Raw genomic sequence first — 17,162 nt, forward strand, 5'->3', positions numbered from 1 at the left:
GGGGCTTGTAGTGTTACTGTTGGAGTTACTGGCTGGTGAAGAAGAAGAACAACAACAAAAAATCAACAGTGTATCTCTGAAAAGTTAAAACTATTTTCTTATACCCTTATATTCATGTGTACATTAACAAAATTTGACTTTAGGTGGAAATATGCAATTGATTCTGTTCTTGAAGTTCATATAAGAAGATATACTCAGATGTGGTCATGGAGTAACATAAAAAAACATAGGCAGTTACTCAAGAGTTACAAAATTGCCTACAAAAACAAGTTAACACAAGCAAAAGTCTCAGAAGAAATACAAAAACAAATTCAGGTATGTTTCCCATATGTTAGTTTTGGTATATGTATAAACACCCTTTGATATTCTTTGTTTATTCGAGACAGGGTCTCACTCTGTAGCTTTGGCTGTCTTGGAACTCACTCTGTAGCCCAGGCAGACCTTGAACTCACAGAGATCTGCCTGCCTTCTGCCTCCCAAGTGCTGGGATTAAGTTGTGCACCACCACCGCCCACTCCTTCATATTCTTATGTATACAGTTTGAATTAGAATGTATTTGAGAAAGAACAGACCTATCGCTTTGAGAATTACTTGAAAAATAGAGTTTTTATTTTTTTTCTTTCTTCCTTTTTATTAATCAGCAATCTTTTTTCCCTAGCATAATGTCACATACGGTAAAACTCCTGCAGACTGTTTGGGAAAATGTATTTGGTTTTTCTAATACTGTTTAGAAAATGGACGTCAGACTCATTAAATGTTCATTTGTTAGATCTTGTTCTGATCATAAAAATTCCAGAACTTATATAGTACTGTTATTTCCTTTATGGAGCTTAAATTATTATTTATAAACAAAGCAAAACAACAACCCTTTCCTCCTTGAGGAAGGCTTGGGGTCTTACTTGCGCCCTGAATACAGAACTTGGTTATTGCTGCCATTGAGGCACAGTGTCCGGGGTGCGAGAGTGGGCTGGACTCGTGCTTCTGAACCGTGATAGTCACCATGTGACACATCAGGGAATGCATAGGAGTGGGAGCCAAAGATGAGCACTTAGGTGCATTGTGCTTACCGGGTGTCTGGTTACAGGCACAGACTTCTCAGCTTCTCAAGTACAGTGCTTCTTCTCAGCAGTAAAGTGAAGACTGTGCCTGTCTTACAGTCCTAAGAGATGCACAGACAAAATACACAAGTTACCCGAGACACAGGCCAGCCAGTGAGTGTTAGAGTCTTAGTTCCTCCTGTAGTCTATGTGCTCACTCTAGTAATTTGCATTCCTTTTTTTAATTAATTTATTTATTTATTAAAGATTTCTGTCTCTTCCCCGCCACCGCCTCCCATATCCCTCCCCGTCCCCTCAATCAACTCCCCCTCTCTCATCAGCCCTAAGAGCAGTCAGGGTTCCCTGCCCTGTGGGGAGTCCAAGAACCTCCCACCTCCTTCCAGGTCTATTAAGGTGAACATCCAAACAGCCTAGGCTCCCACAAAACCAGTACGTGCAGTAGGATCAAAACCCAGTGCCACTGTACTTGACTTCTCAGCAGTCCTCATTGTCCGCTATGTTCAGTGAGTCCGGTATTATCCCATGCTTTGTTTTGTAATGAAATCGTGGCTATAAAATAATACAGACTAGGGGAGAGTAAGAAGTACGGATCACATGCACACACACAATACCCAAAATGAGTCTTCTTTTTTATTCTTTTTAAAAATTTTGTGTCTTTAAAATTATGTAAATGAAGCATGATTAATAAAAATTCAGAGAGAGAAATTGGGATTCAACCTGAAGATCCGAAAAGCAACAATGGCTCTTACCTTGACCTTAGTCTGAAATGGTGATCCTGCTTCCAGGAACCTTAAAATAAGCCTGAGCCTGAGAGCTCTCGCCTCCCATTTTATAATCCTCTCTAGGGTTGGGATTAAAGGCATGTACCACTGGGATTAAAGGCTGTACCACTTGGTTTCTATGGCAACTTGCCATACCTGGAATTAAAGGTGTGTGTTACCCTTGCCTGGTCTGTAAGACTGACCAGGGGGGCTGCTTTACTCTCTGAACTTCAGGCAAGCTTTTATTTATTAAAATACAAATGAAATGCCACTCCGTGTATATATGCGTGTCTGTGTGTGGGTTTGTACTCACAAGTAAAAAGTACAAGGAGGCAAGAAGGGGGCATCAGATACCTTGGAGCTGGAGTTAAAGGTGATTGGGAGCTGCCAGAGGTATTGTTGGGAATTAAACTCCAGTCCTCTGCAGGGAATCCAGGGCTGATTTCCAGCCATCTCTTCAGCCCCAGCAGAGCTCCTGTTGTAAACATTCTTGCTTTTATGTGCAGTTATCTATAATGTCTCACAGAAGGAAACTTTATTCTCAAACTATTCAATAAGGATTCAGTTTCTTATAAAACCTTTACTTCTCTTACTGTGAACAGTAAAACTATTAGGAGCCTAATGTCCATTCTAACTTATGCTTTCATTGATCACTGTCTGTATTGGTAATGACTGGATGAATCCATCAATCATACTTTTTATATAATCATTATTTCTCTTGTTTTGCAGGACTTGGAGAAGAGTCTAGATGTTTTTAACATTATTTTAGTGAGACAACAAGCTCAAGTTGAGGTAATCATTTTGGTTCACTGACTTTAGTTTTTATTAATCATGTTACTATCACTACTTTAAACGCAGAATAAAGAAATCTTCATTTTATGGGAAGTTGCTGAGGTTTACCCAAATTACAATAGAGAGCAGGTCTTTATTGCTTCATTTAGTCTCTAGAGAAAAGCAACTGGAAAAAGCTGCTAATGTGTGAAGGAAGATTAAAATAGTGTAATCTAAAACTTACAAAAAGTGAATCTAACTTCTCCACCAGTCTAGCAACTCAGAGCTTTACAGTAAACATGTTACACATTACAGTTAACTTATGACTTAACACACTTACTTTAGCTTTTTATTTATTTATTAGTTAATTTTAAAAAATACTTCATTTCTCTTTTCCTCTTCCCTCTTACTTCTTGCATTCTGCTGTTTTTCTTTCTTATTTTCCAAAATCAGGACCAATTTCTCTATAATGTTTTTTCCTGCCTGCCACCAGGACTTGGTGCGCCTTGTTCTTTCTGTGTCACTTCTCTTCCTTCTAGAGTATGGTTAAGTGTGTGAACTTGGAGGTCAGATGGTCCCAGTTTTTCAGGCTTTTGATTTTGTGACCTGCGCTAGCAATTTAATTTCTTTATGCTTTGGTTTTCTCATTTATAATGGGACCTGTGTTTTGTCCTTTTTGTGGGGACAAATAGCAATAGCTCAGTTAAAACACTTGGGCTGTTAGGGGCCTGGCCTTTAGTAAGTGATTTCTTCTTCTTCTCCTTCTCCTCCTCCTCCTCCTCCTTCTCCTCCTCCTCCTCCTTCTTCTTTCTCCTCCTCCTCCTCCTCCTCCTCCTCCTCCTCCTCTTCCCTCTTTCTCCTCCTCCTCCTCTTCCTCCTCCTCCTTCTTCCTCATTATCATTTGTATTAGCATATGAGAGTGAGCAAAACAAAGAAATTCCTCCCAGTGGGAGAGAAGGATCATAAATATACAGTTAACATAAATAGACAGGATATACACATAAATAGAGTCCTGGGACTAGACAGTGATGATAACTGAGACTGCAGTTTTAAATGAGAGGGCAGAGAAAGCTTCTCTCATGTTGAAATATGAGCGGCAGGGCTGCTTCCCACCGCCACCCGGCTAGCTTTACCCGAAATAATTACACGGAAACTGTATTCTTTTAAACACTGCTTGGCCCATTAGCTCCAGCCTCTTACTGGCTAGCTCTCATATCTAGATTAACCCATTTCTAATATTCTGTGTAGCACCACGATCTGGTGGCTTACCAGGGAGATCTTAACCTGCGTCTGTGTCTGGTGGGCGAATCATGGCGACTCCCTGACTCAGCTTCTTTTTTCCAGCATTTTGTTCTGTTTACTCCACCCACCTAAGGGTTGGCCTATCAAATGGGCCTAGGCAGTTTCTTTATTAATTAACCAATGAAAGCAACAGACTAATACAAGACCCACCTCCATCATTTCCCCTTTTTCTGTTTAAACAAAAAAGAAAGGCTTTCACTTTAACATAGTAAGATTACATATAGCAAAACAGTTATCAAGCAAGAATTACAGTTACAATATTTATATCTATTTTATCTTTTATTATAACTAAGGAAACTATAACTATAACTAACCATTCTTCAACTCCATCAAAGACTCCAGAAGGATATAATATTACCTAAGCAAACAAGAGATCCAAAACTCTAGAAATGACAGAGACATCTCACTGCCTGGACAGTCACCCAAAGCTCTTTTGTACTGTTGGGGCATCCATCTTCAGCCTTTAGGCCCATAGTATCCAGCAGACATTTTCATCAAGCAGGAAATTTCAAAGACGGTTTAGTCATTTTTTGCTGTGTCCTGCAGAATGTCTCGCAGACTCTTTCCATGCCTGCCGCTCATATTTCAACACTCTCAGAAAGGGAGATTCGACAAATGACCCCAGGAGGGTGGGGACATGCCAGAAAGATGTCCAAGGGCAGAGCTGAACCAGAGCTGTCTGCCTCTCTTGCTCATTCTGTCTGTACACAAACACTGCATGCAAACATCTATATAATGTGTATAATATAAACAATGTGTATATATGCACATATATGTTAATGCTGGAATGAAAATACCATGTTTAATACATACTGATATTTTTTCCTGTCTTCACTCTTGAATGCTTACACTCATGGGTGATGTAGGAGAGACATTGAACATTTACCCCATGCATAGCCTTAATTCAGTCATCAAACTTCCTTTTTCATTGTAGAACTTAATTTTTTCTTTTAACTTCTCTTTTAGATTGTTTTTACTTTTTATTTTGAGGTACTTAAGTATGCTTATGATTCACTATCCATGGAAAATTCTCTTAAAAGTGAATTTGAAGATTGTTAAAATTAGGGAATGAGAGGGTAGAGTCTAAATCATTGACCCCTTTTCTTAGCATTTGTTTTCTGGTGTTTGAAAAATGGTCCAAGAGAAGGAGCAGTAGGAAGCACATTAGGATTCATGTCAGGCCAGAGGTGAGATGGGATTTGAGGACTGACTGTTTCTGTCTCTGTCTCTCCTTCCCACCATGAACTGGTCGGCAAACCAGCAATGCATGCCAGTTTTGAATTGTGCTTTTTTAGATTAAAATATTATGGGTACAGAAGCATCTTCCTTTAAAGAATCATTTTCATTTTATATACCTATTATTCTAGTGTCTCCTTAGACACCAGCATATTACAGTACAAAGGGAAATTCAGAGTCCTTAGCTATAGCTAAACGACATGTCTTCCTCAAAATTCTATCATGAGGTGTAGGAAGGAGGTGATCCATAGACCACACTATCCAGGCTATACTGTGAGCATCATTTCAGAAAAGAATTGGCTTCCTTTTCTGTCTTACTTTATTGAAGCACTAAACAAAATTGACTGTGGTTATACTTAACAGTGAACAGAGTGTTTCTTCTGAGTGAATCTCCAATTTTTATTTTTCAGGTCATTCATTCTGGGCAGAAGTTAAGGAAAAAGTCTGCTGAGGCAGGCGAGAAGCGTGGCTGGTTTAGTGGGTTTTGGGGAAAGAAAGAGTCCAAGAAAAAAGATGAGGACTCACTGATCCCTGAAAGTAAGTTTCAAGACAGGCAGTCCTCATGCGCTGATGAGGAAAAGCTATGCAGGCTGCTTTACACACCCAGCAGAGGAACACGTGACCACATGAACACATATGACAGGCTATGTACATTGATCCAGCAAAGGAACACATGAACATGTATGACAGACTACATAATTGCTTTGTTTATCTACCTAGAGTTGAACTTGAAATTCTTTAAAATGACTTGTGAGCGATTTAACATGTTCCTGCTTAGAGGTCTAAGCATTCTGTATTCTTTTTTGTTAACTTTGAGATAGATTTTAATCACAGGTTAAGTTTTGAAATTTTTAGTGAATTTAAAAATGTGTATATCTGAGAGCTGAATTTTTTTTTAACAGGGAGTGTCTTTTTGCTGTTTCTTAACATAAACATCAAATACAGGGTGTTTGTTTTAGTTAAGCCAAAGTGGTGTGTTAGAAGGAATTTGGTAGCTGATTTTGCTTTGGCATTTGTGTCTGTGGACTTTTTCCTCCAACCTAGTATTTTTATTGATTGTTGAAAACTATCTTTAAAACCAAAGCCATTCATTTCCTAAATGACTGTCTTGTATTGTAGCCATCGATGACCTTATGACTCCAGAGGAGAAAGAAAAGTTCTTCACTGCCATTGGCTACAGTGAGAGTTCCTACAACTTTGCTTTGCCCAAGCAGGTAGGTGTCGGGTGCCTTCACAAGTGTCTTGCTTCATTCACTTGCTGGGTTATCTTGACTTGGGCTAAATTAATGATGTTCTGAGTAGCTACTGAAAAGATGTTGTCCTTAGTGTAGTTGCTGTATGCTGTTCTGAGGCTATACCAGTCAAAATTCTTCAACTGTAGGACTGCTTGATTTAGCGAGTAAATCAAGAACCCCGTGAAAGTCCTTGTTAGAGCGAGTGGTTGAATCTTTAGGACATTTTTATTGTGAAGTTTAACTCTTAGCAAAAGTGAACAGATCAAAAACATCCTGCATATTTGACAGGTTGAAAAGTCACTGGCTACAGTGACTACCAGTGTCAAGGTTTAGAATATTGTACCCTCCTAGAACCCCCTACACCTCCCCTTGTCTCTTCCCAGAGATAACCAGTGTCCTGATTATGAACACAATCACTTCTTTCATTTCCTGTGTGTTTTGTTAGAGACAACCCGTGATTTTGTTCTACAGGGTATTTTGTTTTTATGTAAACGGAAGCAAAAAGCAGGTTTTTTTCTTGTCTGGCTTTATCCTTGGAGCCATTTCTGCTGTTGTACCTAATATATTTTCATTGCTGTGTCGGATTCTATCATTTGAAAATCCAGAACTTGCTTATTTGTGCTTTTGTTGAAAAGCATTTGGGTTACCTTTATTTCTAGTTTGCTCTTTCTTCCTCCCTCCCTCCCTCCCTCCCTCCCTCCCTCCCTCCCTCCCTCCCTCCCTCCCTCCCTCCCTTGTAAGCACAAATAAAAAAAAACACAAAACAAAACTGTGTGTTTTCATTCCTACTGTGTATACCTAGGAGTGAATTATTGGGTCATAGGGTAGATGTATGTACAACTTACAAACAAAAAAGAAGTTTCTCAAGCATACTCTTTGTGATGGCTGCTCTTCCTGTTGATGTTTAGCCGTTCTAAGGGGATAGCTGCTTTCCTGCTGTATTTTTAATTTACTATTTTTCTGATAATGACGTTGAGCATGTTCCCATGGCTCGTTGGCCATCCTGTATGTTCATTTGTAAGTGCACATTTTAAGCAAAGTGGTTTGTCCTTCCACTGCAGTCTGTGGGACTCTGCAGATTTACTTACAGGTCTTCTATCCTTTGTACTTGGGTACAACTTTTAGAATCATCTGTACTTTCAGGAAAACATGCTTCTGTAATGCTGATAGAGATCATGTTGACTCCAGAGATGATTTTGGGGAGATGGGAAGTGTCATTGAATCGCATCTTGTATCCCCTCACTGACCAATGGTCGCTGATTTCCCTTATTTCCCTTCTCTTGAGTGATGTCTGTTGTTTTCTTCCCTCTAATGAAGATCTGCTTGCAATTAGTTTTCTAAATTTTTGTTGTTTTTTTCTGAAAATAACTATTATTTTCTCTTGTATTTTAAGGATACATCCCCTACTCTTGTATTTAAAATTGTAGGATGTTGATTCCTTTTGAAAAGACTTTGAGTCCATAATTCTATTGCTGTTTGACTTATGCCCTTTATCAGTGTGTCCAGCTATGAGCTGTACTGTGTCATAGTGATATTTATGATCATTCATTTCCTTTGTATGTTGTTTTAATCTATGAAGGGCATTCTCATTTACATAATTTTTTCTTAATATAATTTTCTAATTTTTCTTTATTCTTGAGAATTTCATACAGGAATATAATGAAATATGATCAAATCCTCTTTTATTTCTCTCTCCCACGTTCCCCATATCTCCAGCATGTCCCCCTCCCAACTATTATTTCCCCCCCATCCTTCCTGTCTCTGACTACTTGCTCAGTCCAGTTAGTGTTGCTCATGTAAGCTAGGGGGCCATCTAGTGGAGAAAGTTTTTCTTTACTCTTTAGGTTTTTTTTTTCAGTTCTGAATCTTTTTTTTAATTAATTAATTAATTTATTTATTAAAGATTTCTGCCTTCTCCCCGCCACCACCTCCCATTTCCCTCCCCCTCCCCCATCAAGTCTAGTATTTACTGTGATTAAATTTATACTTGCTTTTGTTCATGTAGTTTGACTGTCATAGGTCTCACCGGTGTGAATAGTTTCTGCCACATTGCTCACTCCTTTCTCCTTTGGGACTTCAGATGTGAGCTGTGCCTTCGTGGTGTCTTCTGTCCCCTTTTCAGCTCTCTGCATTTCTCATCTTTCTGCTTTTCATTTGGAGAGTTTCCTCTAATTCTTTAGCTGTTTGTTCCTGGGTCTCAGCCAGACCAGTGGGTGTTTCTTCAGTGCTGCTGCCCTGTGCTAGGACTGATTTCTAGTATCTTCCTGGCGAGCTTCGTTTCATAGGCTGCCTTCATGCTTATAAAAGTTCAGATGTTTCACTGGGCGGTGGTGGCGCACGCCTTTAATCCCAGCACTTGGGAGGCAGAGGCAGGCGGATCTCTGTGAGTTCGAGACCAGCCTGGTCTACAGAGCTAGTTCCAGAAAAGGCTCCAAAGCTACAGAGAAACCCTGTCTCGAAAAACCTAAAAAAAAAAAAAAAAAAAAAAAAGTTCAAATGTTTCGAGGGGAAACAAATCCCCAAATTCCACATCGTCTGCCCAGTGGTTGTCTGTCCTAAGTATATTTTTGGTATGGAATATTCTCACATATGCAGGTGCATGTATGTGTATAATGGGTGTGTGTGTGTCTGTGCATGTGCGCATGTGTGTATGTGTGTGTGCTGTGTAATGTGGATGTAAATTTCTACAGCCATCCAGCAGGTATTTTTGTCTACAGTTTTTCTTCTCTACAGTGGGTTGGCTTGCTTAGTTTGTATGAGTGAGAGCTTCTCAGTGGAAACTTTCTCCCTCTGAAGGTTTTGTTGCTGTTTCTTTAAAACTAAGCAAATGAATTTGGATACTTTGTAAGTGTGCTGTCTGTCCAAGTTGGCTTCATTGAGTTTTCTAGTCTTGTTCAATTATGGAGAGTATGTAGGTGCTGGAACTTGTAAGTTTTGTTGAGTCATTTGATAATTCACCATGTTTAATTAAGATGAAACCATTAAAGCTAGAATTCATTCGCATGATAACTGTTTTCATTCTTCCCTCTGTTTAGTATGTGGCCCATATACTGACTCTGAAGTTGGTGAGCACCTCTATCATAATAAGAGAAAACAGGAATGTTCCAGAAATCCTGAGAATTCAGATAATTGGCTTGGGTACCCAAGTATCCCAGCGACCAGGAGCACAAGCACTTAAGTAAGTTTTTCAGAACCTGACTTCATTTTCATTTACATTTATAATTGTAGGCTCCAAATATATAATCTTATGCAGTGTGAAAGAAAATTTATGTTTTACAAACAATGTAAGTCACTGTTCTAACTTCCCTCCTTTCCTCTGCAAGTGCTTGTCAGGCGGTATTTTATTTAGAGTCTCTATTCTGTGGCAGTTGTTTAGGGTAAAGTACATTTCTGTTTTCAAGACTCTTACATTGTATTTGATAAGAGTATATGCAAAAAAATCCCATTCAAGACCATTTAACACTTTAGACAACTTACTGTAGAGCAAGGTGTGAGATGCCTGCAGTTAGACTGCATGGCTCAGTTGTGGGCAGGAGAAACTGAAGCAGTAGGAGGTGCAGGCGGCTGGATGGGAAGGACGCCAGGAGAAGCAGGAGGAGGATGTGGGAGTGGTGTGGAAACAGGGCGATGGTATTGTCTGTGTTTAAACACCGTGACCAGAACCATGTGCTAGGGTCGACTAAAGTAGGTTTTCATGTGCATTATAAATAGCTAATAAGACAGTGTGGAGGCAACAAAAGCAGAGTTTGTAGGTAAGTGAAGGCCAGCCTAAGATGATAAACTGTAGCTTCGGGCATAGGTAAGTGAGGCCAGCCTAAGATGATAAGCTGTAGCTTCGGGCATAGGGATGGTTTTCAAAGGCATTTTAAAAGGAATTGCTATAATTGTTTCTATTACATGCTTGATTTTTCCTTATTGAATAGGATAGAAGCAAAATTAGAACATTGGTACGTCACGGGCTTGCGACAACAAGACATTGTGCCGTCACTGGTGGCTTCCATTGGTGATACTTCATCATCCTTGCTCAAAATTGAGTTTGAAACCAACCCTGAGAACAGTCCTGCTGATCAGACTCTGCTCGTTCAGTCTCAGCCTGTGGAGGTCATCTATGATGCTGTAAGTATAGGCAGGAAGTGACTTTGAAAGCTGTCACTAGGGCTGGGGAGATGACTGCTATGTGCACTTGATATGCAAACATGAGGCCCTTGAGTTTGAATCCTCAGCTATAACATTGGCATGGGCATGCATGTACCTGTAACCCAGCACTGTTGGAGGTGGACAGGAGGATTGGCAGACTTGTTGGCTGCCAGCCTAGCTCCATGTACAGTGAGAAGCCCTGTCTCAAGGGAAAAAGGCAGAGAATGACAGAACAGGACAGCATGTTCTCTGGCCTCTGTACTCCTGCATGGGTGTACATACCTGCATGCACACATGATTATGTATTACATATATATACACCACACACACATACACAAATAAATTTTAATAGTTTTTTTAGCATTCACAGGATGGCTCAGTGGGTAAAAGCACTTGCCATGCAAGCCTAATAACCTGAGTTCAATTGCTGGGACCCACGTAAGGGCAGTAGGAGAAAACTGACTCCACAAAACTGGCCTTTGACCCCCATACATGTTCTATGACATACGTGTTTGTATGTGTGTGTATGTATGTATGTATGTATGTATGTATGTATGTGTGCGTGCATGCACACAAACACTCACGCAAATTACAAAGTCAAAAACATTTTATACTATAGTGGCGCACACACATGGCATGATTTACCATCTTGCACATTTAAGATTGTGGCTTAGTTTGCTTAGCACATTCACAACTGTACAACTAGTTTCCAGCACTTTCTTCCTCATAAAAAAATCTGATATTTTTATATTCAAGTTTTATATGTAGGTAAGAGTGAACAGCTTTCCCCCAATTTCTTCTCTAAATGTCAAAGAGTGGCAGAATCTAAGCACAATGCTGGGGGATGGGATTTCTAACTGGAGGCCAAAACTAGAGATCTTGTCAGTCAGACCTCTAGTTTAGCTCACATGCCCTGTAGACCTCTGCCATGAGTGCAGGCTTCCCTCTCAGTAAGCCCACGGGGCTATTCCTTGCTCACCGGTGCTTCTCACTCCTAAAGGGAATGCAGAGAATATTTCTGATTCCTTAGTTCAAAGCCGCAGCTATTTATAATTGAGGTAAGTCCTTTAGAATTTAACAGAGATTTAACATATAACCTGTTGTGTTTTAAAATTCTTTTTACAGAAAACTATCAACGCTATAGTTGAATTCTTTCAGTCAGATAAGGGGTTGGATCTTGAGCAAATTACATCAGCCACATTGATGAAGCTGGAAGAAATTAAGGAGAGAACAGCCACAGGTGAAATGTTCAGTGTTTTCTATCTGCACCAACTAAGCTTGAAACTTGACCATTGTAATGGAAACATTGTGTTTGGTTTAGGATTTATTTCTCTTTTAAAATTGGGCTGTGTTCTATGGCTATCTCAAAGTTGTATAACTTGCTGTGCTCCCTGAGAACGAGAGTAATGGAGGGTGCGGATGTTTCTGTCTCCCTTCCATCCGAGATCCTGTGCCTAGGAATGATCTCTGTGGACCGACCCTCCACTTCCATTCTTCAAGCCACTCACCGCACTATGCACACCTAGTGTTAAAGAACCCAGCAGACTATTTCATAAGGTTGAATCACCACAGGGACAAATCATTCTAATGCCTAGACAAAATGTTAGTTATATAAGATTTGCTCTGTTATGTATATATGCTATGGGATGTTTGTTTTCTGTCAACTTAATGCAGTTTTTGCTTTACACAATTAATTGAGAACCGAATTTTTGACAGAACCGACACTAATGTCAAGTAAAATTCTCAGTCTTTTTGGTAGTCAGATTGACCATATCATTTTTTCCTGGCTCTCTTTTAGGACTAACACATATTATTGAGACTCGGAAAGTCCTCGATTTAAGGATAAATCTGAAGCCTTCTTATCTAATAATTCCACAGACAGGTTTTCACCATGAAAAGTCAAATCTTCTCATTTTAGATTTTGGTACTTTTCAGGTAGGTATATGTGTACTTGTTTCTTCTATATTTGACAAGTTTGGTAACTGTGATAGCTTGCTGTTTTTCTTTAGTTCACTTAAATTAAGTCTACACTTATCTCATACATATTGTTATATGGCTACCCAGACCAAAAAAAAAGTCATTAGAAATCCCTCTAAAGACAAAAATTTGGCATTGAGGACTGGATGGATGATTTTTCTGTTTTTCAAATCGGAGAGAAACCATCTTTGTTTTCATGGTTTATAGAGTTTAATTTTACAGTGTAATTTTTTGGGCCATATATTTTGGCAGGAAATTATCTATATATACATATATATTTAATATATATCATTTATGTATCATATATAAATATATAATAAATATATATCATAATATAGAATGCCATGTTGTGTATATATATATCATAAATTATTTGATTGCTCTAAGGAACTAGAGTGGGGTTTTGGATTTTGCATCTTGTTGAGCCCAAACATTTGGCAAAAGGTCATAGTTAAGCTGATTTGAGCCTTGATTTTATCTGGGAAGGGGTAAAGGAAGTAAGTTGGAGCTGAGTCCTGAGTTCATGGTGGGCAGTAGCAGAGCCGAGGCGTAGCTGGCAGTACTTGTTAGGAGTTAGACAGAGGATGGAACTTTCCTCTGGACAGGACATTTGAAGCACACAACTGTGTAATTGGCTCAGCATCTCTAGCTCTTGCACAGCAGACATGTGACAAGGTAATGTATCCCTAACAAACTGCTTCCAAATCACCAGGGAACTAGGCAGAATATGAGCTCATTAAAGCAGTCTCCTATCTTCAGTTAGAAGTTTTGAAATTTGACCAAAGCGTGTTGGTATATATGTATGTATACTTTATGTTATATAAAAATATTCAGTTTTTTTTTTCTTCACTTCTTTTTAGCTCAACAGTAAAGACCAAGGTACACAGAAGACGACTAATTCATCCCTGGAAGAAATAATAGATAAGGCATATGACAAGTTTGATGTGGAAATAAAGAGTGTGCAGTTGCTATTTGCAAAAGCAGGTCAGCTACCGCTCAGCTCTTAGGGTGGTTTGATTAACTCAAGTAGATTTGGGGGTGTACGTGTATGCATTATTAGGCTTGGCAGTGTGTGTGCATGGGTCTGTCTGCTCATGGGCATCAGTCCCAGCCACTGTCCTGTACAATTGTCCTGCTGATCACCTCAGAAAACCCAGTAGGAGTAGCCCAGTGCAGAATGCCATAGTTATAACAGAAGTCGACACTGGACTATTAATCCTAGGGTACCCAGAACCATTTGAACCTAAGCGTGTGCATGGGCTCTGTAGCATGACTGTGAGCTGTCGGAACACAGCAGAAGATACAGTTGGTCCTAACTCTTCTGTCCTAATGCTTTGAGATGTTTCCACCTTCCCTGTGTTGCCTATATTAGAAAATATTTACAGATCTAGTTTAGTCTTTATTTTTGCATTGTTATAACTACTTTATAGGTATCTGAGAAACATATTTGAAGAATACTACATCTAAAAAATCCTATAGTAAACTTCCTCTGATGTATGCTATTCCAAAATCTGAAACATTTTGAATGCTGATATGATGCCAGAAGTGAAAAATTCCAAATGTAATCTCAGATGTGGGCTGCACTTAAAGCACTCACGTCCTGCAGATGCCACATGGCCTACATGTAGGATGTGTATGTAACACAGGCAGACTTTGTGCTTAGCCGTAGGTCCCTCCCTAGGATATCTCATTATATATATGTATGTGTTCTCAGATCTGAAATTTGAGATATCTTTCTACTACGTTTTCACTATAGATACTCATCCTTTAGATACACTCTTAAAACTTAAAAAATAGTTTATTTTCTCACAGATTTGGTGTTTTTTTTTTTTTTGGTTGCTTAAGTACAGATTTTTGGTCCACCATATTCCTTTAGTGGAAGATGTAAGTGTTGATTACATATCTTTGAGCGTGTCACATTTTGTGGAAAGTCACCTGAGGATATACTCTCTGCAGACAGAGGCTATGCTCTAGTCTGTGTAGTGAGATCTATTAACATTAAGGTGACATGTCTGCTTGGTGCCTGTCAAGAGCCTCAGAGGTTCTTAAAGGAGAGTGTAGAAGGAACAGTGGGCTGCATTCCTGCCACCCAGCTCCCGGTCACCTGGCTAGCTTATGCCCCGAAATAACAACACACAAATTATATTCTTTTAAACACTGCCTGGCCCGTTAGTTCTAGCCTCTTATTGGCTAATTCTCATATCTTGCTTAATCCATTTCTAATAATCTGGTAGCACCACGAGGTGGTGTTTTACCAGGAAAGATTCAGCATGTCTGACCTGGCGGCTGGCTCCATCATGTCTGCCCTCACTTCCCTTCTTCCCAGCATTCTGTTCTGTCTACTCCACCCACCTATGTTCTGACCTATCAGGCCAGCCAAGCAGTTTCTTTATTAATTAACCAATGAAAGCAACAGATAGACATATGAACTTCCCACATCAGGAGAGTATTTACATAGACAATAAACACTGCTTTTCCTTTTGCATGTCCTTACAAATAATTATTGTAACAATAATTATTGTAACAACAATTATTCAACAATAAGCTCTTTAGTCCCTGTCCTGGATAAAGGTCTGCATGGGGCTATTTTAACCACATGGGAAATCTGTCTTTGGAATCTTCCTTTTGGAAAAGAGTAGTTATTACACAAGCAGTCTTTTTTTTTTGATAATGTTGTCTTCTACAAATCTGTATTAAAATACAGATTATTTAGTTTATATGCTGAAAGAAGTAAAAGTTGTTCATTAAATTTGTTAAGTTTCTAGCATTGTTTCTAGCATTGTAAAGTGGTTTTGCACAGAGTATCTGACAGTTTTTAAAAAGTTATTTACTATTTGAATTTTTATTTTTAAAGAGGAAAACTGGAAAAAGTGTAGATTCCAGCATCCATCAACTATGCACATATTGCAACCCATGGATATTCATGTTGAGTTGGCCAAGGCAATGGTGGAGAAGGATGTTAGAATGGCCAGGTATGTATGTGTGTCTTGTATTAGAAATCAGCAGGGGTGCTATATCTGTGTCAGCTACTGAAGTTTAAGGAAACAGAGTTGGATATATGTTTGGAGAGGAAATAACAGTGATTATTCTATCTTCTAGCACAAACACATTTTAAAGAAAATGCTTATCTGTATAGTATGTTGTGCTGGCTGGTTTTATGTCAACTTGACACAAACCAGTCGTTTCAGAGGAGGGAACCTTCATTGAGAAAATACCTGCCTAAGATTTGCCTGTAGGGAAGCTTGTAGGGCATTTTCATAATTAGTGATTGGTGGTGGGAGCCCAGCCCATTGATAAAGGCACCCCCAGGCTGATGGTCCTGGGCGGGGAGCAAGCCAGTAAGCAGCACTCTTCATAACCTGTTTATCAGCCCCTGCCTCCAGGTTCCTGTCCTATTTGAGTTCCCATCCTGACGCCTTTGATGATGAACAGTGATGTGCAAGTGTAAGCCAAATAAACCCCTTCTCCCCCAAGTTGCTTTTGGTCATGGTGTTTGATCACAACTATAATAATCCTGAGTAAGACATATGCTGTCTCTCTTACTTCAGAATTTGTATTCAGATTTTTACATTCTGTAAAAATTAATTATCTGAGATTCTGAATGTGTGAAAGTCAAGATTCCATATTATTGAAATAAAAATCTCAAAGGAAGTTAGTTTTTTGTTTTGTCATAATGCTGTAGTGGGGAGCTGCGGGCTGTGTTCCTGCCGCCCCAGCTCCTGGTCGCCTGACTAGCTTATGCCCTGAAATAACAACACACAAACTGCGTTTTTTAAAACACTGCTTGACCCGTTAGCTCTAGCCCTTACTGACTAATTCTCATATCCCGATCAACCCATCTCTAATAATCTGTGTAGCACTAGTCTTACCGGGAAAGATTCAGCATGTCTGACCTGGCGGCTGGCTGCATCGCGTCTGGCTCTGAGAGGAGCTGCCCTGCATCTGAGCTCACTTCCTCTTCTTCCCAGCATTCTGTTCTGTTTACTCCGCCTATCTAAATTTTGCCCTGTCAGATGGGCCAAGGCAGTTTCTTTATTGACCAATGAAATTCCACATCATAATACCACATAAAATCCTAAGAAAAGTCTAAGGGGATAAAAAATGGAAACTATATTTTGAGTTTAATATATTCTCGTGAAACAGTGTCTTTCTAAAGCCAGTTTTTGTGGTTGTGACATACAGAGGTCTCCGTGAGATTAGAGCTGAGATAACATATTCACCATCTACAGAAGCTTTCTTGAGCCCTGCATACCCTTTTTCCTCTTCCTACTTCTTTCCTTAGAAAATGTTGGTCTTTTCTTTCATACGAATATTTGATAGACTTTTCTAGAATTTCCCATGAATGAAATTGTAGTTTTAACTTTTTGTTTGGCTTCTTCCAGTATTATTATAATTCATCATGTGGTTGTTAAAATGTGTCAGGAGATCCTTCATAGGTTTAACGTGTTCTAGGCCTACAGTGTTCTTTTAGAGAGGATTTACACATTGTGGAAGTTGTTTTAAATGATCTTTTCTCTGGTTAAAGTGTTCTAGGTCAGCATTGTATGTTTTGAATTTGATCAGCTTGGCTGTTGAGTTGTAAAAAGGGCTCACTCATATTCTTTGTTACCTTCTAATGCATTAAGAACAATCTGTAGATGTTTGCTGTCTTGTTCTTGGACAAGCAGTTAGTGCTTTTTTTGTCT

At 39.3% G+C, this 17,162-nt stretch overlaps 1 protein-coding gene across 4 annotated transcripts in view; it reads left to right on the forward strand.

The window, feature by feature from the left end:
• The window catches only part of Vps13c (vacuolar protein sorting 13 homolog C), a 163,562-nt gene that overhangs the window by 49,705 nt on the left and 96,695 nt on the right, over positions 1-17,162 (forward strand). For all 4 annotated transcript variants that reach the window (XR_009057025.1, XM_057768280.1, XM_057768281.1 and 1 more), the window contains 10 exons: positions 144-315; positions 2,549-2,611; positions 5,539-5,665; positions 6,248-6,342; positions 9,399-9,541; positions 10,287-10,479; positions 11,626-11,740; positions 12,299-12,435; positions 13,338-13,461; positions 15,332-15,449. Coding sequence is in view for 3 of the 4 variants with exons in the window: in XM_057768280.1 (XP_057624263.1) it covers positions 144-315; positions 2,549-2,611; positions 5,539-5,665; positions 6,248-6,342; positions 9,399-9,541; positions 10,287-10,479; positions 11,626-11,740; positions 12,299-12,435; positions 13,338-13,461; positions 15,332-15,449 (1,287 nt within the window). In the remaining variant the exon portion in view is untranslated. The remainder of the gene's footprint in view (positions 1-143; positions 316-2,548; positions 2,612-5,538; positions 5,666-6,247; positions 6,343-9,398; positions 9,542-10,286; positions 10,480-11,625; positions 11,741-12,298; positions 12,436-13,337; positions 13,462-15,331; positions 15,450-17,162) is intronic.

Source organism: Chionomys nivalis, chromosome 4 (genome assembly GCF_950005125.1).
Source record: "Chionomys nivalis chromosome 4, mChiNiv1.1, whole genome shotgun sequence".
Taxonomy (NCBI): domain Eukaryota; kingdom Metazoa; phylum Chordata; class Mammalia; order Rodentia; family Cricetidae; genus Chionomys; species Chionomys nivalis.